At 34.2% G+C, this 25,535-nt stretch overlaps 2 protein-coding genes across 4 annotated transcripts; both read right to left on the bottom strand.

The window, feature by feature from the left end:
- Positions 1–844: 844 nt before the first annotated feature.
- LOC145632691 (protein FAR1-RELATED SEQUENCE 5-like) lies at positions 845–3,811 on the bottom strand. The gene is made up of 4 exons (XM_081685037.1): positions 3,801–3,811; positions 2,288–2,933; positions 1,538–2,201; positions 845–1,116 (listed from the first exon to the last, which is right to left on the bottom strand). Exons 1-4 carry the CDS (start codon positions 3,809–3,811, stop codon positions 845–847), a joined length of 1,593 nt encoding a protein of 530 aa, XP_081541163.1.
- A 4,890-nt stretch (positions 3,812–8,701) lies between these two features.
- Positions 8,702–25,167, bottom strand: LOC145631999 (light-mediated development protein DET1-like). Of its 3 annotated transcripts, XM_081684246.1 has the most exons (12): positions 24,793–25,166; positions 23,676–24,103; positions 23,281–23,509; positions 13,199–13,357; positions 12,903–12,971; positions 12,755–12,811; positions 12,502–12,582; positions 12,205–12,369; positions 11,998–12,093; positions 10,379–10,478; positions 10,053–10,240; positions 8,702–8,849 (listed from the first exon to the last, which is right to left on the bottom strand). In XM_081684246.1, the coding sequence occupies exons 1-11, from the start codon at positions 24,862–24,864 to the stop codon at positions 10,101–10,103; spliced, it is 1,596 nt and encodes a 531-aa protein (XP_081540372.1). In that variant the 5' UTR covers positions 24,865–25,166; the 3' UTR covers positions 8,702–8,849; positions 10,053–10,100. The 3 variants fall into 3 exon arrangements, with proteins under 3 accessions (XP_081540372.1, XP_081540371.1, XP_081540373.1); XM_081684245.1 differs by lacking the exon at positions 8,702–8,849 and having other exon boundaries at positions 9,974–10,240; XM_081684247.1 differs by lacking the exons at positions 8,702–8,849; positions 10,053–10,240; positions 10,379–10,478 and adding an exon at positions 10,497–11,069 and having other exon boundaries at positions 24,793–25,167.
- Between the last annotated feature and the right edge of the window lie 368 nt (positions 25,168–25,535).

The following is a 25,535-nucleotide window of genomic DNA, read 5'->3' as shown; positions in this document are numbered from 1 at the left end:
TGTTCAAAATCGGTATCAAATACTCTTGTCAACTCGGGTTCCATGAAAAATGTGACAAGTATTTTAGAACAAAAAATGGATATGGTAACAAGTATTCTAGGACAAAGGGAATAATACAAGAAATTATCTTTAATTTTGTAAGTAAGAACATTATATAAATCAAATAATTCATATGATATAAAATGTGATAAAAGTAAATGAAATATTTCATAAAGTTAAAGTATAATAGCTAAAAGTAAACAAACTAAACTTAAGTTCTATAGTACAATTACTTATAGTAAATGTAAAAATATTACAATAATAAAAATAATAAAAAATATTTGTTCATTAAATCTTGATCTTCCAAAACATCTTCTAATTTCCAAGTATTAAAATAACTGCACAAAAATAAACATCAGTTATTTGTCACAAATTAAAGTAAATAAATTAGAATGTAAAGTAAATAAATTACAACTTAAAGTAAATAGAAAACGTAAAGAGGTAAATACCAAATAAAAAAAAATACCAAGTATAATAACACTTGCACAAAATAAAAAGTAAATAAAGTTATTGTTAAAGTAAATAAATAGAAGTTTAAAGTAAATGGAACACACTTAAAAGTAAAATACCTAAAAGACTACTTGTTTGGACAGTTTCTACTATCATGGGAAACACCAGATTGCCCACAAGCTCTACAAGTTCTACCTTTTTTAGATTTTTCTTCACTAGCTATTTCTTTTGCACTCTTCAACCTCTTTGAAATTTTGGCATAACCTTTATTAAGACACTGATTTGGAGGCAAGACATTTACATTTACTTCATTTGACCCAACCAAAACCTGAATATCAGTATCTTTCACCTCTTTTTAACTAGGTGCATTTTCAGGATTATTCTTTGATATCATCTGCTCCTCAAATGGAGATAATGTCCTAATAAGCTCATATAAATCATCCTCAGATTGGTCAGTTAAATTCACACAACTGAAAATCTTGGACCATACATCACTAACCAATTGCTTGTTCTTATCATACTTAGAAGCATCATCCAGAGAAACATCTATGACAAAAGCTTTCTTCAGAACATCTTTTCTCCAACGATTCAAGATATAAGCATCAGGAATTTCACGTATACACTTGTCTTTCATAACAAACAAAATGTGTCTACATAAAACACCTTGACTCTCAAACGTTCTACAAGTACAACTTGACTCATATGTTGCCAAGTCAAAATTTACATCAAAATTTTTCCTTTTCTCATGATCAACAATAACAAAAAAAACTCCACACCATCTCCATACAGAGAACTAAAACTTTCAACACCACACGAAAAACAGGCTTCCTGGCATTCTTCTTGAAAATCATAAAATATGGAACGAGTATAAACAACAGCAGCATGCTTTTCTAAGTGTAAATTAGTAACCAATTAAGGCTCAAGTTTATTAAGCCTATACAACTCATCCTGTTCATGCCTTTGAGCATCAAAAGCAGTTTCATAACGGACAAAGAATTCGACACAGGTCAATGAGGGTTTGTAAAATTACAAAAGAAATTGTTTTCACCTTCAGACCTAGATGTAGAACGCAATAACCCACCCATAAATAAGTCCCTAAAATATGCAAGAATCCAAAGATGTTTAATCTTGAACATGTATGCAAACCACTCATGATCAACAAGGTTAAACTCCTCCATAACACTATTCCAGCCATCAACAAATACATGAGGATCAATCTCTCTATCCCAAACTACTGCACTTAGCTTTTTCAGGAAATCAGTTTCATTACAAAAAGCAGTTCCAACCATTTCAGGTACCTTCCTCATTATGTGCCACATACATAGCCTATGTTTAGTCTTGGTAAAAACCTTTTCTATGGCAATACCCATTGCAGGATCTTGATCAGTGATAATAAAAGAGGGTTCTCTTCCGATACACTTCAAAAAAGTTTGAAATAGCCACACAAAAGAATCTATGTCTTCTTTAGCTAATAGAGCAGCACAAAATGTAACACATCTCTTGTGATTATCAACACCAGTAAAAGGAAAAAAAACCAATGAATATTTATTTGTATCATAGGTAGAATCAAAAGATAAAGAGTCCCCAAATAATTGATAATCTCTTTTACCAATAGCATCAGCCCAAAAGACATGGGTTAAATGCCTACTTTCATCAACACAGTAATCAAAATAATAACCCCCTTTACTGGTTTTCACTTTTTGTTCAAGGTTCTGAACAAACATTGCACCATCAGCATTAGAGATATAAACTTTCAAGTCCCTAGAAAAATTTTTGAAATCATTTTTACTGCCCTGACATTTTTAAACCCACCACAAAGTTCTTTCATGATCCTATAAGACATAACATCCCCTATATTTAACTTTGAGTTGTCAAAAATAAACTTCTTATGAGCAAAATTTAAACCAACTTCATGTTTAGTAACCTGCCTAGTAATAGGTGTAGAAAAAGGGTGAGAATGAGATTCATAAAAACAATACACCATATACTCCCCGCCAGTACAAAACCTAAATTTTATCTTAGCAGGACAACCAACTCTCTTCACAGTCTTTCTCTTTAAACAAGCACCTTCAACTTGTTTACCAGATTTCTTGTTATTTGTCACATACCCTTCTTTGCTACATAATAAATATTCAATTATAGTAACTCCTTTACCAGTAGGATCATTCTTATTATTTTGTGATTTAGTAGTACTAGACCGGACTTTAAATCCACACTCATTAGCATATTTGTAATAAAAGGCAATACCATCTTGAAGGGTATCAAATATTATTCCAACAAAAGGTTTGTTTTCAAAAGAACAACATGGCATATACTCTTTATCACCTCCAGAATTATAATATATTTTAGGAAGCAAAGGCTGAGTGGGTGTTTTAAAAATTCTTACATTGTTATCTTCAGTAGTGACAAAAGAAGAACAATGCTCTATGCTTTCAGACATGTTCCTGAAAAGTAAATGAATAGAAGGAAAAAGTAAATAAACAATAAATAAAAGTAAATAAACTATAACTAAAGTAAACAATATTTTTTAAAAAATATGCTCTACGCTTTCAGACATGTTCCTGAAAAGTAAATAAATAGAAGGAAAAAGTAAATGAACAGTAAATAAAAGTAAATAAACTATAACTAAAAGTAAACAATTTTTTTAAAAATATACTAATAAAAACTATTAGAGATATACTAAAAAGTAGATGCCTCAAAGCATAAAGTAAATAAAAATAAATAAAAAACTTGAAGAAACTAAAAAACATGAAGTTATAAGAATTAAGTAAAACTAATAATGAAAAGTTAATGACTGAAAGCAAAAAGTAAATTTAAAACAACAACAAATTATACTACTAAATTAATAACAGCAAGCAATATACCAACTATATGCATAAAACAACTACATTGAATCCGTAAGTGTAAAACCATAAAATAGGAATTAAAAACCAATATCGTAAAAATAAAACCCAAAATCAAACACTAAATTGTATAGAATAATTCAAAGAACAATTAATAAGCAAAAATTAAGAAAAATTACAATAAAAAACCCTAAATCGAAAAAATCAGCTCAAAATAAACAATACAATCAAAATAAACAAACAAAATACAAATATAATTACAAAATTACCTCAATGAATGAAAAAAATTGAAGAATACGATGTAATTGAAGATCAAAATAAAAAAATCCGAGCAAAAAATTCGCTAAATCGAAGAACTCAGTAGCGGCGGAGAGATCGATGTTAGAGAGAGAAAATGAGGACGCGAAGAGAGAAAATGAAAGGAAGAGAGAGAGAAAGAAAGGAGGTCATTCAAAGTGGCAAAATTACCAAAATGCCATTACTGAAATAAAAAACGCGGGTGGGATGTTAGCCATTGGATCAAGAACGATCAACGCACCAGATTAGTTCCTAGTTCCTATTCTATGCATTAAGATTTCTCGCGATTGGTTATTAGTTCCTAGTTCCTATTCTATGCATTAAGATTTCTCGCGATTGGTTTTTAATTCTGTTGTGCTAAAACTTGTTATATATATATATATATATATATATATATATATATATATATATATATATATATATATATATATATATATATATATATATATATATATATATATATATATATATTTATGTACTAAAACTTGTTATATATTAAGATAAAATTCCTAATATCATAAGATAATATTTTATATTTATTTAATTTAAACTTCAAAATCTCATTCGTCAATTTGCTTACGTGTCATTTAAATGATTTAATTCTAAAAGAAATTAATATTATCGTATTTAATTGGCTACCACTAAAAATTTTTATCCAACATGACACGCTGAAAAAATTAATCCTACGTAGCTCTCTAAAAATTCGGGAAAAAAACTCCTCGTTATATATATATATATTAGTTTGGTACCCAGTGCGATGCCCGGGTTGTTTATTAATTTTAAGACCAATTATATATATATATATATATATATATATATATATATATATATATATATATATATATATATATATATATATATATATATATCATAAATGAAATTTTTACGTTCTGAACTATATATTTCCTTCAATTAAAAAAAAAAATTTTAATATAAAAATAAATTTATATGATAAATTATTTAATTGTTGTTTACGTGGCGCACATTTGGTGAAAATGTAAAACAGCAAGTGTTAATGTCTCGTGGTCTGGCTAAACTTATAATTTATTTTATAATTGTGAAATATTGATATTTAATTGGAAATTAAACTCTAAATCGACCATTTTATCTTATAAATCTATCCAAATTTTATCAATAAATATATACTAAAGGCGAAACAAATTTTCCCGCCTTTTTTTTCCCTTTTCTTTTTAATTTTTTTTGTCATATTTTAATGACATCTATATATTTTATAACCTATAATAATAGTTATTTCCATTTTGACAACACATTTAATCCAATATTACTCAATTAAATTTTTTACATATATTCTATATATACTAGGAAACTTTTAATTACAAAAATACTAACATAGATTAAAATTTTAAAAAAAATAAGGTATTGGAATATATTGTTTTCCAAGATTATTATAATATTATCAATATCAATTTTAAAGAAAAATCATTTTGGTAGCATACTTTGTACGGAGTATTAATCTTAAAACTATACATAACGTTTATAAGAACAAAATAATTTTGTTATAGTATACTTCGTACATAACATATATTGGAAAATTAAATCTAATTGTTCTAAACATTTATATGATTATTTTATTTTATTTTAAAAAAACCTACTACTGACTAAAAATATATTTAAAAAGTTGATTACCGAATACTAATTATCCTAAAGTAAAATGAACTCAAATAATTTTCATATTATGCCGATCAAACTGTGTCAAAAATTTAAGGACAATTGTATATGAATTCGTATATGGGTACTAACCTAATTAACTACCTAAGCAAATAATTTAATTTTCTTATATAAAACCTTATATTATCTAAGTTTCTATTACTATTTTTTTATATATGTACAATCCAATTCAATAATATTTACATTTAATTTAAGTTATTTTGTTACAAATAATTTTTTTGGATAAATTATCGTTGAATTAACACCATATTTATTATTTATTTATTGTAAAATTTAATTATGATCGTGCATGGAACGAGACTTAACCTAGTTGAAAATAAAACTCTATACTAACTTTTTTATCCAATAAAATCTATCCAATTTTTATCTTCATAAAAAAATTATAACTTTTTTATCCATAAAATATATCCGAATAACTCCAACATGGCATGAAATAATTAATCGTTGCCTATATTTAGAATTGAAACGCCAAGTGTCACTTTCTCGTAGTCTAGCTAAAAGTTTATCTTTATATATTAGTTATATGATATACATGATTTGTACGTCTGATTTATTGGTATTTTATCGAAAATAAAACTCTAAACTAACAATTTCATCCTAAGATTCTATCCAAATAGAATTCTAAGCTAATTTTTTTTTTTATCTTAGGAAGTCTATTTAAATCTATCCAACGTGGCGCGATACTTGGCGAAAAGTTGAAAGCCATGTGACCTCGTTTATTTACATTTATCCAACGTGGTGCGACACTTGGCGAAAAGTTGGAACGCCAAGTGTCGATGTCTCGTGATCTAGCTAAAAGTTTAGCTTTATATATTAGTTATATGATTAGATTTGTAATTTATGAAAAACGTAAAAGTGTTGAATTACATTTGAAACTATTAAACTTTGGCATGCGTTCATATTTTATCTTCAATTTCTTGATTATTTATCTTCAATTTCTTGATATTTTATCTAAACACCTCCACCAGTGGACAACTATCTCCCACTTTTTTAAAAAAATATGTTCAAATACATAATTTTTTACGTTATAATTTTTAAAATGTACCATATTAATTAAACAGATTGCTATAGTCATTTACATTTTTTTTTTCGTTTGTTTTCTTTACTAAATACTTTGTATTTTGGAAATGTAAAATGTAAAACCTTAACTATTAAAATATTTGTGTGTTTTTTGTTTAAAAAAAAAAAAATATTTGTGTGTTTTAACAGTTTTGTCAAACTAAACAATGTCCATTAATCTCCCGATTTTTAAATCTTGGCTCCACCATTCGACAAAACGAACTTAATTACCACCTTGCTAACACAAGCTTAACCTTTGTGTATGAATTGTTGACTCAATTTTAATATATATATATATATATATATATATATATATATATATATATATATATATATATATATATATATATATATATATATATATATATATATTAATTGGAAAAAATTGTGCAGAATAATCCAACCCTTGTCTCAACCGGCCAAAATAATCCCACCTTTCAATTAATTTTTAATAATCCAATTTTTATACACAATCCGCTCTCAATGGTCTCAATTGGTCATCTAACTTAATAACAAGTTACCTAACACGCGTCTGTTTGTTATTGGTCAAAAAAAAGTTTATAAAATTTTTAATTTTTTTTAAGTAAAAATAAATAAGAAACTATTCAACTATTTAAAAAAGCACCCCATCGGCCCACCCCCCCCCCCCCCGGTCTTTTCCCGCTGAACTCTTTTCCCTGCAACGCCGGCCGCCCAAATCCCTTCCCCCTAGTGTCAGTGCTCCCCTCTCTTGAACCACCAACCACCCTCCCTCTGCCACAGAAACCCACTTAGATCATCTCCCCACCCTCGAAACCCTTTCTCCGTTCCAATCTTGACCCCCTCCTCTTCGCCATCCTGATTCCAGCACCTCTCCTTTTCCCCCATCTGGATTCCGACCTTCCCCACCCTCCCTCGTCGGCCAACCTGTTTCGGCCTCCCTCATCCTCCCCCACCCCAATTTGGCCTCCCTCACCTTCCCTTGCACTAATTTGGGTTGTCCAAACCCTACGAGCTCTGATCTCATAATTGCTGCAATTTGGCGAGTATTGCGATGATTGGTGTTGGGAAGGGGGTGGCTAGGTGGCTGCCAATTTATTTTTAATTTTGAAATTCAAATTTTTTTTTTAATTTAAAATTAGACAAATTATATGGTGACGCGTGTACTTTAAACCCAAACATTACCTAGTCAATAAGTGACTAGTCACTTGGGACCATTGAGAGCAGATAGGTATAAAGGTTGGGTTATTACAAAATAATCAAAATGTGGGATTATTATGGGCAGATGAGGCAACGATTGGATTATTTCGAACATTTATTTCTTTTTTTATGCATTTATATAGAAAATAGATATTAGAAATTTATATTTATAATTAAATCAATTCTATAATAGTTACTCACTAGATTAGGTCTCTCGCCAATGCGCCATACCATGGTAATTTCACTATATTTAATAATAAAAAAAAGGTATTAAAAATAACATAGATTAAATACAACTATAACATGTTTATTACAATATCTTCTTATTTTGCATTAATAATTAAATGAAACATGAACTATAACGAAGAGTCGCTTAGACCAACGAGTATATAAAACTACAAGTTAGACCATATTAACCACGACCACTTTCTCCCTTTACTAGGGCCATCTAGGGGCCCCTCCTTCACCACAACCAGACCCCCTGAAGCTCCTTCAATGCAAGTTCACCATAATCAACACCCTAACCTGTTTGTCACATTGATGAAATCTAGACTCGCAGTCACCTACCCACCTCCAATGCCAAACCCAAACCCTTTTCGAGTTCACTGCCATCCACAAGTTATAGTTCATAGGATAAAGGGAAAAAGAAGAGAGATTGAGAGAAGATGGTGATGGTCGTTATAGTTTATTTACGAGAGGTGGTGGATTGTTTGTTGGGAGAAAGCAAGAGAGAATGTGGTGGTTTATTTACGATAGTGCATGGTGAAAAGAAGTAAGGAGGAGATGGAGGGGGAAGGAGGGTGATGGAGGTTTTTTTTAACCTATTAAATGAAAACACAATACATAGCAAATTTCTCCAATTTTGAAGGGATTACACTTACTAAAGAGAGGGATCCCTCATTCTCCTTCTCCTTTCCCTTCTTTCCATCAATCCTTTACCCAAACAAGAGAGTTTATCCCCCTCTCAATTAACCTATTAAATGGTCACAATAGTTTAGAGACTGTTTCAAAAAGAGCTCTCCCAAAGTTTGGCCCATTGTAAAGATAATAAAAAGGTGAGAGTATTAATAATGGCTTATTCAAAGTTGCGATTGTCAAAACCATTTTTTTTTTTTAAATATTAGATATTAGAATAATTGGTGGATTAGTTGTTTCAAAACATGTACATCAGAGAGGTTCTGTCAATTCTTATGCAGATAAAAATACACAAGAGAATTGAGGAAGAACCATAGATACAAAATTCAGCTCTTGGACGCATAATTTTCCCGCCAAAATTGTTAAATGCTAAATAATCATCAAGTAACCTATACTAAAAGCGAATCTACGGTGACACTTGTCACAATGTCATTAATAATTTTCCCTCCTTTTTGCACTTTCCTTTTTCTTTTTTTTTTTTTTTTGCCAAATTTTAATGACTTCCATTTTATAAGCTACAATAATACTTATTTTTATTTTGACAACATATCTAATCCAATCATACTCAATTAATATATATTTTTTTAACATATATTCTATATACTATTAATCTTTTAGTTACAAATTTACAAACATAGATTAAAAATAAGGTATTGAAATATATCATTGTCCAAGATTATTATAATATTAAGGAGTATCAATTTTTTCCTCCAAGCTCAACATTAATCATTTGGCAATTAAATTTATTTTATTTAAAAATAGAAAAATCATTTTTGTAGCGTAATTTGTATGAATCTTAAAATTATACACAACGTCTATATAAACAACTGAACAAAATTATTTTATTATATTATACTCCCCCCGTTTTTTATAGACTATAATTGGATTTGCACATTTGCCGAGACACAACTTTAATTATCAACATATTTTATTAGAGATTATTAAAAATTAATATATAAGCAGACAATATGACAAATCCAACAACATATTATATGATCATATTTATATTGTATATTGATAAAATAAATTAAGTAAATGATCACACATGAATAGTGTAAAATATTTTAACTCAACATATATTGAAAACTTCAATCTAATTACTCTACACATTTTATGCAATGTGATTATTAAAATCAAAATAAAAACCGCTACTACTCACTATGAATATATTTTTAAAAAGTTGATTACGGAATACTAATTATCCTAAAGTAATATAAAATCAACTAAATTTTCATTTAATGCCGGTCAAAGTGTGTCAACAAAAATATAAGGACGAATGTATATGAGTTCGTATACGGGTACTAACTTTTTTTTTAAAGACATATACGGGTACTAACCTAAGCTTATAATATCATTTTCTTTTATTAAACCTAATAGCTTCTAAATTTCTATTACTAAATTATTTTTTTATAAAATAATTCAAAATAATAACCTTTACGCATTTTGTAAAAATAAAAAAATAAAAAAATAAAAAAATAAATAAAATAAATAAAATAAAAAAATAAAAAAAAAAAAACCATTCTTTATAATTTTTGTTGTAAAGTTAATTATAACCGTGCATGGTACGGGACTTAACCTAGTACACTCCTAAAACAGAATATTTAGAGATACATCCAACAAGAATTATTATCATTTCCGAAAGTGAATATTCACAACGGAAGACTGTGAGAACATAGTTTGTTGAACGGAAATGACAAGAGGTAGAATTGGATGGAACAAGAACGAGGATATCTTCTTTGCCCGAGCATCTGAATTCCCAGCTTCAGGGCCTATGATACAAGTAAGCATTGTTTGTTACAATTACTAAATTTCATACTAAATCAAAATCATGACAAGTATAGTGGTCCATCGGACACCAAAATTTAAGGAGGATGTTTGATTATCCAATAATCACACAGGACGCATACCTGGTTTAATCTTGAACTTTGGAATTTTGAGTTGCCTCCTTGAGATAAATTTAATGGGATGGTCCGTGGATTGTCTATGCCGATCAGTAGCCGAAATCAGCTGTATTAGTGACATTTAATTAGAAAAGGTAAGAAATAATCAGCTGTAATAGCGACATTTGATAAGAAAAGGTAAGAAATAATCAACGGTATTAGTGACACTTTATTAGAAAAGTAAGAAATAATCAGCTGTATTAGTGACATATAATTAGAAAAGGTAAGAAATAAGGTTGTACTACCAATCACGTTAAAAACTAATATGATGAAACACTGAAACTGAAAATTTATTCCAATACCTAAAGTGTGTTAGCAAAGGCATAAAAGCCAAATCTAGCACAATCCATCCAAATAATTAATCATTTAAACAATCAAACTAGTTCTAAAATAAGACAACCGATAGAAAATTTAACCACGCATATTAAAGTTTTACTGCTCAATGTATAAAAAGTTCAAGGCACGTTGAAGCGAAAGGGGTTCTGCTGTGCCTAGGTGCACCTAAGGCGTGCCAAGTGAGGCACACTATATGAACAGTTAAAACCTCTGACTGAAGTCTGCTTCGGGCGGGTACACCTCATGCGCCTAACCAAACACGCCTTGTCCAGACCAAATTAAGCACTTATCCCGTCACCTTGCACCTTTTCAAACAGTGTTCCTACTTGAAAGCAATCTATAAATTGACATAATATTTTTCATTGCAATAACAGATTTTGTAGCAGATGTTAACTATTGAATGAATATGGCATGAAGCATAAAAAAAACCATTCACTTGGACAGTCGGAACTGATCATCAACAAGACTCTTGGTCAACCCTGCTATTGAACTTGAACATTCACTTGGACAGTCGGAACTGATCATCAAGCTATTGAATGAGGATTATCGTACTACTTCTCTAGCATGCTTTTTTTAGCTCTTGGTCAACCCTCTTTATATCTTGATGTTGGTTCAATAGTAATCCTTCTTATGGTCATTTTGGACATTTTAGTTCTAGAAAATGGGTGGAAGAAACACTTTTCTCTTTTCAGAATTCAAATAGAATTAAATAAAACCGTGGTAATCACTGTGTTCCCTCCCTTCGTTGTAATTCTTGTAAATAATCCTTTTATCTTACTAGAAAAGGTACCCTTGCAATGAACATAGTAATTAGGTTCGAAAGTTCCAAAAGGTATTTTGATTGATGGAAAGGTCGGAGACATTTCATTTGGTTCAACATCTTGCATTAATCATGCACCAGGTGTCTTGTTTTAATACATAATTTTTTTTTTTTTTTAATTAATTTTCAGTTTTAAAGTAAACAATCAGAAGAGTTAAACCCAAATTGTTTCCTCAGCAAGGCACATGCATCAACAAACTTCTTTAGGTGATTGCATGCATGATCTTATGTTATACATCTTAATTTTCCATACAGCAAGTTTCTGATAAAATTTGTTATGGTTGAAGCAAGTTTCAATAATCTATTAGTTAAAGTAGATTTTGACAACGATAATAGTCAGTAAACCACAGAAAGCAACTCCAGGCAAGGTCAAATCCTGCTTTAACAGCTAATACTATCACACTTGTTAGGCAAAGGATAAGAGACAAACCTTCTCATCAAACCGAAAGAGCGACTGATCAAAATAGGGTGATGGACTCTGTGACTGACAAGTGAAAGGTAAAGATCCCAATGTTTTCTTCACAAACTGCAATTACTAGCCAAATGTTAAGAAGAATGCTAACATTTCCAAGCATATGTAAAGTCATAACTAACACAGCCAAAAAACCCAGAAAATGGACAAAAAAAAAAAACTTGCCTGTGAAAAGCTGCCAGACTTATTTTTCAAGCAAATCAATTGTTCAAAGGCGTGGAGGTTATTTGAATGAGATGAGATAAATTTCATATGCAATGAATTGTTTGGAGATATGTGGAAATGGTCAGCAAACTTCTCGAGCAAAAAATAAAGCTCATCTGCTGAATTCTGAATCATGGGGACAAGACGACAAGTGATAAGCAAATAACAGTCACGTCAAAAGTATGTAATTTTCTGAGTAACAATCATAGTGGGGAAAACTGTTGAGCTTATATGAATGTAATTTCAGCAAAGACAGACCTGGTAAAATGCTACAAATTCCGCAGCCTCCATGCTATATATAGCAAAGAAGGCTGGATGGTGGTCAGCATTTCGGGAGACCTGTAATTATATTTCAATCATCAACTCATGTTCTATCAAAATCTTACTTAGACGAAGGCAGATAGATGTTTCTCAAGATTACAGAAATCCCCTTTCTGCATATCATATTAATCCTGTAAGGGAAAAAAAAAAAGAGGGGGGGGGGGGGGGGGGGGGGGGGAGATAGCCTTACCCCTCCATCAACACTACCAAATTTGATCAACAAGTGATGTCTGTCCAAGAATTGAACCTAGGCAACAAAAGAGTTTGCATTTAGATTTTGCATTTTTGCGAGGATAACTAAAGAATAACATTGAGAATTCTCTAACAAATCAATTTACCTTCCACATTATCAAGTCGACGTAATTTTGAAAAGGAAAATAGAATTTCTTTTTCAACCGTTGGACCCTCTGAATACAATACGAAAAGAGGAATAAACAAGCTTCTTTCTAAGAAGAGATGAAATGCAAATAAATAATAGGAAAATAAAATAGAATAAATGGTAAAAATTGAATAACAATGCATATACTATATTACATTGATATGACATTATAATCCATCCGTGATTTAATAGCTGCATCAACTACTTTTTTTAAAACATCATTGATGAGAAATTTAAACAAGTAAAATGACTCACATTTGCTTCATCTGCTTCTTCATTCCATATCCCTCTAAATATGAATGAAAGTAACCGTTGTTTAATGCCACTTAGCATAGAATGCTCACTGCTGGGAACACCTTCATTGTTGTTCGCAAGAGCTTGTCTCTGGTTATTATTGTCGTTTATTGTTCCATACTGTAGAAAGCAACTCTTGGAAGTTAGATAATAACTTTCAACTGCACAGAAGCATCAATTGCAATTGAAATGCATTTTTAAGAAGATGCTAGAGAGTAAGAGATATAAATAGAAGTAAAAAGCTTGACAAAACCCTAGGTCAAGATTGCTGCATCTCAGCAAACCCTTATTTTTTTTTCTTGATCATCAGATCTCTGAAAACCATTCATCCAAATTTCAAGGTCTTCAAAGTTTAATCAGGTTTTACTCGATAGCTCTAGATACGTTGTTAAGCTTCATTAGAGACAAGAGTAATCAAAGATATTGAGTTATGTGATCCTGCCCCCTTATTTAGCTATTTGTTTACTAGTTTCAGAAAAGTGATAATCCCCAAGCTCCAATGAGAAAAGAAAAAATCCCAAAAGTCTATCAAGTTAGGCTAAAAGATCTCTCAAGTTTGCCCTACATCTATGAGAAGAAGACATGTATAATTCAATCTTTTTATTTGTCCCATCTGTTTTGGGTCTTGGTCTATTTCCTCGATTTAGCTTGAGTTGCGAGATGTTAAGACTTAAGAGCCCGTTTATTACAACTTATTTTATCGTATTCATCTCATTTCAAACAAGATAAGTTCGTAAAATATAAGTTAGGAAATACTTTTTTTTTTTACTAGAGTTAGGAAATATAAATTTTGAGATAGCAGAGATTTTCAGCCAAAAGCCTACACCTCAATCTACTACTAAAGCTATTTCAAATAATTATTGCTCAATGTGTGGTCAGCTAGTAAGCAATAGATAATGCACTATGAACAATGAAGGTTCTCCACCGTAAACCACATATGTGTCTTTTTTGAGCTCTTTTAGAGCAGTATTGTATAATGTTTGGTCAACTGGTGAACTTTCGTAGATGAGTTTTTAAACGCACAGTTGTGGGCCCACAAGGGGTCCAGGGATTTGAGTTGTGGGGGAGCCTGCTCGTTTGGTCAAACTAAAACCTGCAAAACAAAGAAAGTCAACAGCCTTGGGGATGTTCCCGAGAAAGCCCCTCCGACGGTCAGTCAAATGTGTTTAGAGAGAGTGAAGAAAATATTTACCCACTAATCTGTGTAGATCAAGATTTATAGAAGAGGATCAATTAATTGATTAGGGTTTCTGGCCATATTAGGCATTGTTGAGCCGTGTTAGGGTTTCTTGAGATACGTGCTGAGCACGATTTCAGAATATTACTGTTCTATGGTTTAAATGAGGGTATTTGGGTGATTTTCGTATTAAATGAATGTGGGCCCACAAGCACAGGGGGTCCAAACATTAGCCCCACGACAAATTCGTGAAGCACGCTTTGCGGTTCGGGAGTTTGTCAGAAATATATTGATTGAATATAGATCATCAGTCTTGGAAATATGAAGTGTGCTCAAGTCGCCTCAATAACACATTTTTTAGTTTTTATTCCTTATTATTATTATTATTATTAGTCGTCGAGGTGCTCGCGATGCGGGCATGGCGATCATGTGATGTGCCTGGCCGAAGATATGCCAAGGCTCGCACTGCATGCCTCTGCTGGGTGAACTTGCGTGGCGAGCTGCTAGGCGATGATGCTGGGTGATGCCTAGGCATGCTGCGCGCCAACAAGGATCTATGCCTCTGCTAGGCAATGTTGTGTTGCGTGCCAGCAGGGCGATGATGTGCTGCATGCTGGGCGGTGATATGCTATGCACTAGCACACACTAGCCCTTACGCACCGCTATGCAATGCAGCCCCTTGGTCTCTTGGCCGATGACATGTTATGCATTGCAGCCCCTTGGCCTCCTAGGCGATGACTTGCCCCTCAACCAATGGCTTCATACCTTTTTTATTGCGTTTAAACGTTCTTATAGAGGTGTTTTTGGCACTCATGTGTCTTTTGGGCAATGAAGTGTCATGGGCACTTTCTTTACTATCAAAAATGCTTAAAAATGACCCACTTAGTCTTTTGTTAGAAGCAATCTCGCCCGTTGCTAAGTAAATTTTGACAAAAACTTCGGGAGATCATAACTTGGCCCTCGGGAGTCCGAATTAAGCAATTTTTTTGAAATTACAATCTTACTTTAAGGCATGGAATTGGAGGGTGATGTGCTCGGGTCACCTCTTAACGAGCCCCTAGGATGGGAGATGATATGATTAGCGCCCCTTGGGGCTAAGAGCCCCTTGGATGGGTGATTACATGTGTGATGCCTTTTGGGGATAAGAGCCCCTTGGATGGGTGATTACATGTGTGATGCCTTTTGGGGATAAGAACCCCTTGGATAAGCGACGAAAAGAGTTATACTTTATGTATACAATTTTGTATAATTATATGTATTCTCCGTACTCTTTTGCATGAGTGACAAGTGTGTGTAACACTTTTCCTACACGAGTGATAAATGTCTTATGGCTCACTTTTCGAAGCAAATATTTCTTTATACATGGTCAACTTTTTATTCATTTGTCATTCACAATTTAAATCGTCAAAGATTTATAGTGAGAGAAAGTGTTTGTAAGATGAGATGGTAAAAGAAGGCTAGCAAGATCTTGTCCGGAGGTAGACAAAGTGGTGCTCATGATTCAGCATTAGCGAAAGCTCACTTTAGTTGGAAGACGTTATCTTTTAAGGTATGCCTTTGTTCCTCTCTAGTTTCTTTCTTGGTTTCTTTCTTATTATTGGCTTCATCTTCTAGTTCTTCTAATATTAGACTATCGGCTTATGGGTTAAGGGAAGTGTTTAGACGCCACTTAGACCATTATCAACAATCAATGGCCGTTAAATATGGAGTAACTAGCCAATATATGGGGTATGCCCCCGATGAACGCACAATCCTACAACTCCACTCCTTTGTATATTGGTTTCTACTACCTCCGTTTCTTTTTAGTTGACACGTATTCCTTTTTAAGAAGTTTTTTTTTAGTTGACACATTTCCTTTTAGGGTAACTTTTTTACCTTGCATTTACAAGATACCCCACTTGCTTTTTCATTCTCTCTCTCTCTCTCTCGTCTCCTTAATACATGTGCCTAAATCAAACGCGTCACCTAAATAGAAACGGAGGAAGTATTAAAGAAAGGAATGCACTTCCTTCTCCATCCATTTATGAGGACTTCACTACATGAGTACAACCTAGCCATTTGCAACTTAATGCCTAACTCTTGGCTCAAAGTGTACTTTTTTTTTTTTGATGTGGCGTGCTCTATGATGGGACAATCTCCGAGTCTAAGACTTTGGAGAAACTTGTTCACGTTAATCGCCTTTAAGGATAATTTTGGACCCATTACGTCCATCCGAGTTTCAGAGTGGTGATGAAGGAACCTTTGAACGTGAAAAATTGGCGAGGTTAATTTATATATGTTCATTATCGTAATTGGGACATCCCATTGGTTCCGAACTTTGAGCGAACCCAACTTGAGATAAAATTATGACATTCTAGGAGGAGGCTGTAGTTGCTCTTTGTCTAGACCGAGGGTCGCATGATTAAGGGCGACCCACATGCACTGTCCTTGACCAGAATACCCAATTGGGCCTTTCTAGAGGATGAGAGGAAGCTCTGTAAGGTCGGCCTTAACTTCTGCTACCTACAGGGTAAGGTCAGCCTTAACTTATGCTACCTACATCGTATGATGCTGGTTTTTTTTTCCACATAAATTATTGTATTTACCTTTGTTAACTTTTAAATTTCTTCTAACTTGTATACAGTCCCCAAATACATGAATTCAGAAGCACTAAAGAACTACAATGTCCTGGCCTTACAAGCCGCCACAGTAAGAAACTAAGCAAGGTAAGTTTTCTTAGTTGATTTTGAATGCATCTTGTGTCCTGAATCACACTACTTGATGTTTTTTTTTACAGAAGACCTAAAGGACATTAGCTACTCGGCCCGTGGTTCATGAAGACCAGAAGTTTACACAAACTTAAATTCCTCTCACGATGCAAGAGGTTATGACCGCTCGGTGCCGATACCATTCTATCAATGCCCTCCAAGTCTTAAGTTAAAGAGGCACGATGACGACAGTAGATCATCTAGTAGGGCCCCCTTTTGGGATCTTGAGAGTTGAGGTAGAGCGGCCCGTGTCGAATGGCGTTGAGTCACCTTTATTCGAGTGTTGATGCTGACTAATTCTAGGTTCCAGATCACGAGAATGAATTCAAAGCTATGCAACAATCGTGGACTGAGGTTAATGGCTCTTTTTCTTTTATGTTGTCTTCCTTTTGTGTTATGAGTGACATGCCTTTGTTTCAGTTTTCAGTACAGGCCACCGCATTTGCAAGACATGGGCTTAATGTCCAACATTTGACCCATGAAAGGGATCATTGCTAGAGACATCAGATTGCCGACATGGAGTCCAAGCTCAAAAAGGCAAGGGGCCTTTAGGAAAGGGATGCTTCGAAGTTGTGTGGGTCAGAAAAGAGCATAAGGTTGGTTGCCAAAGAAAAGTTGGAGTAAGCTCTGACCGAGTCAACTAAGCAAGAGATGGCGGAGGCATGGCTCCAGAAGCCAAACGGAAAGGCCCATCTTGTCGACGAGAGTGTCAAGGCCAACGAATTGGGACAGGTTATAGGCGTTCGTCGTCTTCCCCTAAAATTGTTCACCCTATATCTTTGACAAATACGAGGAGGTCTGTTAAAGAGAGCTCATCAAGTTATGATTGGCGAAATGTTACGATTGGCGACCATGCCTCGGTGATCATGGGCAAGTGCGCGGTGACCGGTTTCTCATTGATGACGGACAACTAGGCACTGGCTATAAGAAGGATGCCTATCGCACCATGCTTAGTTTCCTTGTTTTGTTGTCATCTTTACGTTCTTGTATCTCTATGTTTTTTATGTAAGCTTGTAGCTTGTATTTGAATTGATATCAATGGAAAAACTGCATAGGCTAACTTTTCCTTCGTTGATTCTGAACCCTACCCTTAACCCATAAGCCGGTAGGCCTCCTCCGTGATGTTGGCCTTCGTTGCCTTGATCTACCCCGGTTTTCTGCGACATTATTGTAAGTTTTTAACTACACCATTTGCAAGGTAACAGTACCTATTAAATAAATTGTATTCATGATAGAAGGCCATAGTTACATCATTTGGCGGGGATCCAATCCTCCTCATAATATGAGTATGGAGACTAGCCAAGAAATTTGACAACACGTTTGCGTAAGGAATGTCGAAAGTAACAGAGCAATCTTACACTACTTCCACGGTGATCTCGCTTAAGGAGGCCTACCTTGGCAGTCTAATACTAGAAGAACTTGAAGATGAAGCCATTAACAAGCAAGAAAGAAAGTTAAAAGAGACAAAGGCGTTCCTTAAAAGATAGTATTTTCCAACTAAAGTGAGCTCCCGCTAATGCTGGTTGCTAGCCTTCTTCTACCACCTTGCCTTACAAACACTTTCTCTCACTACTTTCTCACTACAAATATTTTAAGATTGAAATTGTGAGTGAGAAATGATAAGAAGTTGGCCATAGATAAAGAAATATTCGCTTCGAAAATTCGAAAAGTGAGCCACAAGACACTTGTCACACATGTAGAAAGAGTGTGTCACACTTATCACTCATGCAAAAGAGTACGGAGAACACGTATAATTATACGAAATTGTATACATAACGACATAACGACATAACGTAAAACTCTTTTCATTGCATGCCCAAGGGATTTTTAATTTCTTAAACATATCATCGCTCATCCAAGGGGCTCTTTAAGAAAAATCATCCCCATCCAAGGGGCACCAAACATATCATCGCCCATCCCACAGGCTCATTAAGGGACGACCCATACACATCACCCTCCAATTCTATGCCTTATAATTAGACTGTAATCAGAAAAATGGCATTTTCACCATGCTAGAGGCCTTTTTCGCAATTTTGTTGGGTCGAATCCTATACGTGTAATCGAAGCCGCGTAGAGTTCAAAAAAAATACACAAGTTGATAAAAAAAATTGCTTGATTCGAACACCCGAGGGCCTAGTTATGACCTCCCGAAGTTCTTGTCAAAATTTATTAAGCAACGAGCGAGATTGCATCCAACAAAAGATGAATTGGGTCATTTTATAGCATTCTTGATAGTAAAGGAAAGTGCCCATGATATTTCATCGCCCACAAGACACATGAGTGTCAAATACACCTTAGTTTCCAATTCATAAGGACGTTTAAATGCGATCAAAAAGGCCATCGCCCATAGGACACATGAGTGTAAAAACACCTTTGTTTAAGTCATATGGACGTTTAAACACGATCAAAAAGGTCCGAAGCCATTGGCCGAGTCATCGCATGAGGCAGTGGCGGATCCAGGATTTAGAGAATGGGGGTACAGAATTAAGTTAAAAAAATTTTTACAAAATGTGGAGATTAATAATTTTGCTTAGTGTATTAGTATTTGCGTACACTATACAACAAGGCTTATAATTGAGTAACTAAATATGTTTGGAGTATTTCCTTTAAAAAATATATGTTTGGAGTATTTCCTTTAAAAAAAAAATTTTTTAGTAAAAAAAAGAGATTATCTAAGAGAATTGTTATTTGTAACAAGGTCTCTTTGATCAAAAGTACTAATTTTTGGTGGAAAAAATAAACAATATCGCTTAAGAGACCTGTTATTTGTACCATTAGGTCTATATGATAAAGTATTAGTTTGGCGTGAAAAATAATAAAACCCACCTAAGAGACCCCCTATTCAAATAGGTGGTCTTTTTGAATTTTACACAAAAAAGGCGGGCCATTAATTGTTGCGGCGAACTACATAGCAGTACCTAAGAGACCGCCTATTTTTGCGGGCGGTCTCTTTTGTTATCAGGTTTTTTTTCCCGCGGAATGGGGTACTGGCAAATAGGTCATTCAGGTCGGGTCAAGTTCGGGTTGGCAAATGTTCGGGTCGATTCGGGTCAGCACTTCGGGTCATGTCAATTCGGGTCGGGTCTGTTCGGGTCGGATCAATTTTTAAGATCAATTTTTGAGTCAATTTTGGGTCGGGTCAATTCGGATCGAGTCAATTCGTGTCGGGTCTATTCGGGTCAAGCTTGTGTCGGGTTACCAAAATAAATTCACTTAAAAAAAATAGTTGGAAAAATAAAGTAAAATTGTTAAAAATAAAATTTTTAAAAAAAAAAAAAAAAAAAAAAAAATCATGAGTACCTATTACGTAGGAAATAAAGAAACCCTAAACTAAGTAATTCACTATTTCACCCTATTCACTTAGGATTCGGGTCAATTCAGGTCGGGTCACTACGGGTCGGGTCGGGTCGATTCGAGTCACTACGGGTTAAAATCGGGTCGGGTCACTTCGGGTTTCGGGTCACTTTGGGTTTCGGGTCATTTTGGGCGGGTCACGTTCGGGTTTCGGGTCCATTTCGGGTCAGGTCATTCGGGTCGGGTCACTTCGGGTCTTCAGGTCATGTTCGGGTCAACTCTATTTCGGGTCGGGTTCGGGTCGAGTCAGGTTAGTTCGAGTTCGGGTCATTTTCGGGTTAAAGATTTCGGGTCAACTTTCGGGTTACGAGTCGGGTCATTCGGGTCGGGTCAATCAGGTCGAGGTCAGGATTGCCTCTATGTACCCCCCGGATTTGCCACTGGCATGAGGGGCAAGTCATCGCCAAGAAGACCAAGGGGCTGCAGTGTATAAGTGGTGTGTGCGGGTACGCGCTAGTGCATAGCATATCATCGAAGGTGCACCCGCTAGGCAAGCTTGCCGAACAACAAGTTATGCTTTCCAGGCATCACCCGCTGCTCGCACCAACCAAGCAAGCTCGCCCAGCAACAGTTAGGTAACACAACATAGCCCAGGTCGCCCTAGCACTAGGATCTGGCTGCACCTTTGTGCACTCGACGACTAACAGTAAAAAAAGAAAAAAGAATAAAAAAAAAAAAAAAAAAATGAGTTGTTCACGTGACTCGAGCACACTTCATATTTCCAAGACAGTTGATTTCATTCAATTAAATTTTTCCAACAAACTTAAGAACCACGGAGCGCGCTTCATGAATTTGTCGTGGGGGCAAATGTTTGGACTCTGTGTGGGCCCACATTCATGAAATACAAAAATTACCAAAATACCCTCATTTAAACCCTAGAACAGGAATATTCCGAAATTGTAAATCCTAACACGGCCCAACAATGCCTAATACGGCCGAAACGACCGAAAACCCTAATCTGAACCCCAATAAGTCAATTTATCCCCTCCTATAAATACTAATTTACACAGATTTGCCAGGTAATTAATTTTCTCCAGTCTCTCTCTACAAATTCTCTCTCTAAACACGTTTGACCGTTAGAGGGGTCTGCTCGGGAACAATGCCCAAGCAGTTGCTTGACTTTGTTTTGCAGGACTTGGTTTGACTAGACGAGCAAGCTCCTCCACAACTCAAATCCCATAATTCTTTTGCAGAAAGAACAACAAATGTCACTAATAACGATAGGAAAGCCTTTAGAAGGATAATAGGAAATCAGAGTTAACTCTCTTTAAGAAAATATTTAGAATGTCCGATTATTCACATAAGAGTTAATTTTTTATATAGGCATTCAAAGTTCCTAGTTATATTAATCTTGGCGGTTGAGGACTTGAGGGTGGTGTTGAACAAGGTCACTTGGATTTTGGATTTATTTTGAATTAAAAGAAAAACCCTCCAAAATCTAGTTTAATTACTTATTAAAACACTTATAAGAATTTTCAACCAAAGTCCTATGGTGGTCTAGAAAAAAAGAAAGCAAATGCTAGTAACATTGCAATGAAATAAAGAATTTTTAAACTTATATTTCAGATCCTTTGAGCTTGTTGGATAAATTAGTTTGGAAATAAAATATATGGACAAAATACCTCCACGCACAAAGAAACTTGATGAGGTCAAAAATATGGTTTGGGAAAATTATTTTAATTAGGCGTATGAGATGTTTGTTAGAATCATGATTATAATCAACAATGCAGCTTTTTTACTACATTGTTGGTTGATTGGCAAATCCCTTAAAGCTAGAAGGAACAGTAATACTCAAGAGATTCATTAATGAAAACCACCTATCTAGGGATGATGCCTCACAAATCAAAAGCTAGTTCCATTACATACCCATATTGAGTGGTAAAAACCTCTCCTAGGCTTTTTTAACATAAATTTTGATGGTTCTAAATATTCTATTGTGAAAGCTGCAATAGGCTTTGTCAGTATAGACTGGAGAGAAAAATTAGTCATGGAAGGGCTAAAGTAATGGGCAAAGCAGAAGCATTGGCATCAAGACAAACTATCAATTCAACTATTCCTAAGAGAATATTTGTTTAGTTATACAAGGAGATAATATTTTGTGTATTGGGACCCAAAAGGGCTTTAATCTTTAATGTCCTGTGACTATTCAATATTACTAATAATGATTGTTGTTTAAATCATCATATATTCAATGATTATTTAATTTCCAATTGCTTTAGGGACGCTACCCGTGATCAATATATAAAAAGGCGCAACGAGGCGATGAGTCCTGCTGCGCCTAGCCGGGCCTTAGTTTGCATCTTTGAAGTGAGGCGCACAATATAAAACATTTAAAGAAATTTGCCTAGGTGTGCCTCAAGTGTATCTTAGGTGCACCTCGCCTAGAGCAAAAAAGGCCCTCTACCCTAATCACCTAACGCCTAGGCGCGCCTTTTTATGCACTGCCCGTGATTTTAGCCAATTATTGGCACAACTGCCCATCTTTGACAGCTGATTTCAACTATCAACTGCAAGGATGTGTAGTGTGTTAGGTTGGTCCTATCCAGAGGGGTAGACTTCAGTTAATTTTACCAATCAAAAAGGAAAAAAAAAAAAAAAAAAAAAAAAAAAAACTGCAGAAAAGCAATTCCCTAAGATTGATAATACAACTATACAAGGGTAATCACATTATCTCACATGTCATTTGTATCAATGCACAATTTCCCTAAATCACGGCGATCAACAAAATCTGATTAAGAAATACAGCTTTCAAGAGAATGACTTACTTGAGCACTTGAATGCAGGAAGAGTTCATCATCTTCTCGACAAAATTCTCCAATGGCACGCACATCAACAAGATTTCCAGATTCCCTAACTTGGAGTATATGTATAATCTGGTAGCGGAGTGAGACAACAGCGAGCAGATCATCATATAGATATACACCCACATTATGTGTTAAGTTAATGAAATCATTGTGAAAGATCCTCTTGTCCAACATAATGCCATCTTCCAATCTAAAAGATCAATAGATGACAGTTAAATAAAGCCAGCTCCTAGTAATCACATAGGGAGGGGAGGGAAAAAAAAAAAGAAGCTTATTTGGTCAATACGAATGTCAGACTAAAGTACTAACCAATACAAGACCAAAACTATTGAAAAACCCAAGATCAAACTGCACACCTTAGTAGGTGAAATGTAATCTTTTCTATAGATGGAACACCTTGAACAGCACCTTCTGTGGACACGGCATTGTTAAGTTGTGAAGTAGAAGTTGCAAAGAGTCCAAATTGGTTACTTTCCTTGTAAATAAAAAAGTCTTTGCAAATAACTTCATCAGTTGATGCAAGTGATACGCAATATAACTGAGTGAAGAAGCTGTCAAACATGTTTGCTCTCGAAGGGAGATCATGAGCATCACACTCTTCTCCAAAATATGAAAATGATAGCCATGATGGTCTATAAACAATTAGCTCCTGGTAATTTTTACTAAAGCTGATCAGGTACTGACCATCTTCAGTGAATTTACGGAAAGAATAATCGGGGCAATCAACGTCATATATGGTATAACTTGGCACAATATTCTCATAAAGCTGCCTAGCACGATGAATCTGGATAAATAAAGTTACAGTTAGTTTCAAAAAACAAAAATCGAAATGATTCAATACAACAAATTGCAGCTAACATATGACCAAACTCCTAGCTCTACAATAACAAATATCAAAGACAAGGCTACCTATCAAATATTAAGGGGATCATTAGGCATGTCTACGTGATCATATACAAGATATCAAGACCGTCAGTTATTATAAGTGGAGTAGCCCACCAGTCTTATGAGTTATTCATTGACGCGGGAAATTAATCCAATTTCACAAATGGGTTATTCTCTCAAACACTAACCCAAAGAACTCCAACCTCTGATTCACTTCCACAATTCAATTTGAAGTCTCACGCGTTACATACCCACATAAAAAAATTCACTTAGCTCATCATCAATTAAATCCTATGTCACTCAAATTCTTATAGATCACACTCCACGACACTGAGACATGAACAATTGACAATTCAATAAGTACCAATTTACCAAAAACACACAATTTCTCACTCAAAGGCCAAGTGTAAAACATGGGTAGTCACACAATCCCATATCCATTATAAAAAAGAATAACATAATTAAACTAAATTACTCAGTAAGTCAGTAATAAGCAATTCAAGATAATCCATAAAACAAGAAAAACAGAAATTGAAACTAAAATGGTATAAAATGTAAGAAAATTAAAAAAAAGTGAGAAAAACATACATTGGTGCCAGGAGTAGAAGCACGAGTCTGGCGTTCAAACAATCTAGCAACAAGATTGTTACTTTTAAACATGAGAGCTGCGAGCAAGAAGAGATACGGCAACTCGAAGAACCAGTGAAAGACAAGATATGCAATTGCATACCTTAATTGAACAAGAAATGGAAGAAAAGAGAGGAGGCCACACAATCAGTTGCTGGTTGTTCGCGTGGTCGGCTTTGGGTGTTGGGGAGGAGAGAGAAATGATGGGAGGGAGTTCGGTGGACAAGGTGTAAGGATGGGAGAGATACAGCAGAGCTACGAAATTGGGGGCGAGGGATGCTGTTGGATTTAGTGTTTTTTTTTTTTTTTTTTAATAAAAAAAACAGAGGTACGAGGTCCGTTTTATTCAGCTAAATTTCATTTCATTTCCTAATTTCCTTCTCTCGTTAACAATTCACTTTAGCTCTATTCACTTTATTTAAAGACTTGTTCTCTTCAACTTATTTCAAATACTGATTACTTATTCCTTAATAAATTCAGATCAGATCAGAAAGATTCAGAACAGATCAGAAATTTTTTATTATCATTTACTTATTGTTAAATATCGTTAATTGCGTGTTCAATTTTTTTATTAAAATTACATATTTAAAAAGTTCATAATGAGACGAATCTAACAAGATCCATTTTGATAATATTTTCCTTTATAGATTAGTATTAAAATGCGGTCAAAGTTTAATCAAATTGTTAAATCAGATCAGACCAGA

This window comes from Chenopodium album, chromosome 5 (genome assembly GCF_948465745.1).
Source record: "Chenopodium album chromosome 5, dcCheAlbu1.1, whole genome shotgun sequence".
Taxonomy (NCBI): Eukaryota; Viridiplantae; Streptophyta; class Magnoliopsida; order Caryophyllales; family Amaranthaceae; genus Chenopodium; species Chenopodium album.
The sequence above is the reverse complement of the archived record's forward strand: the minus strand, read 5'-3'. Positions and strand labels throughout refer to the sequence as shown.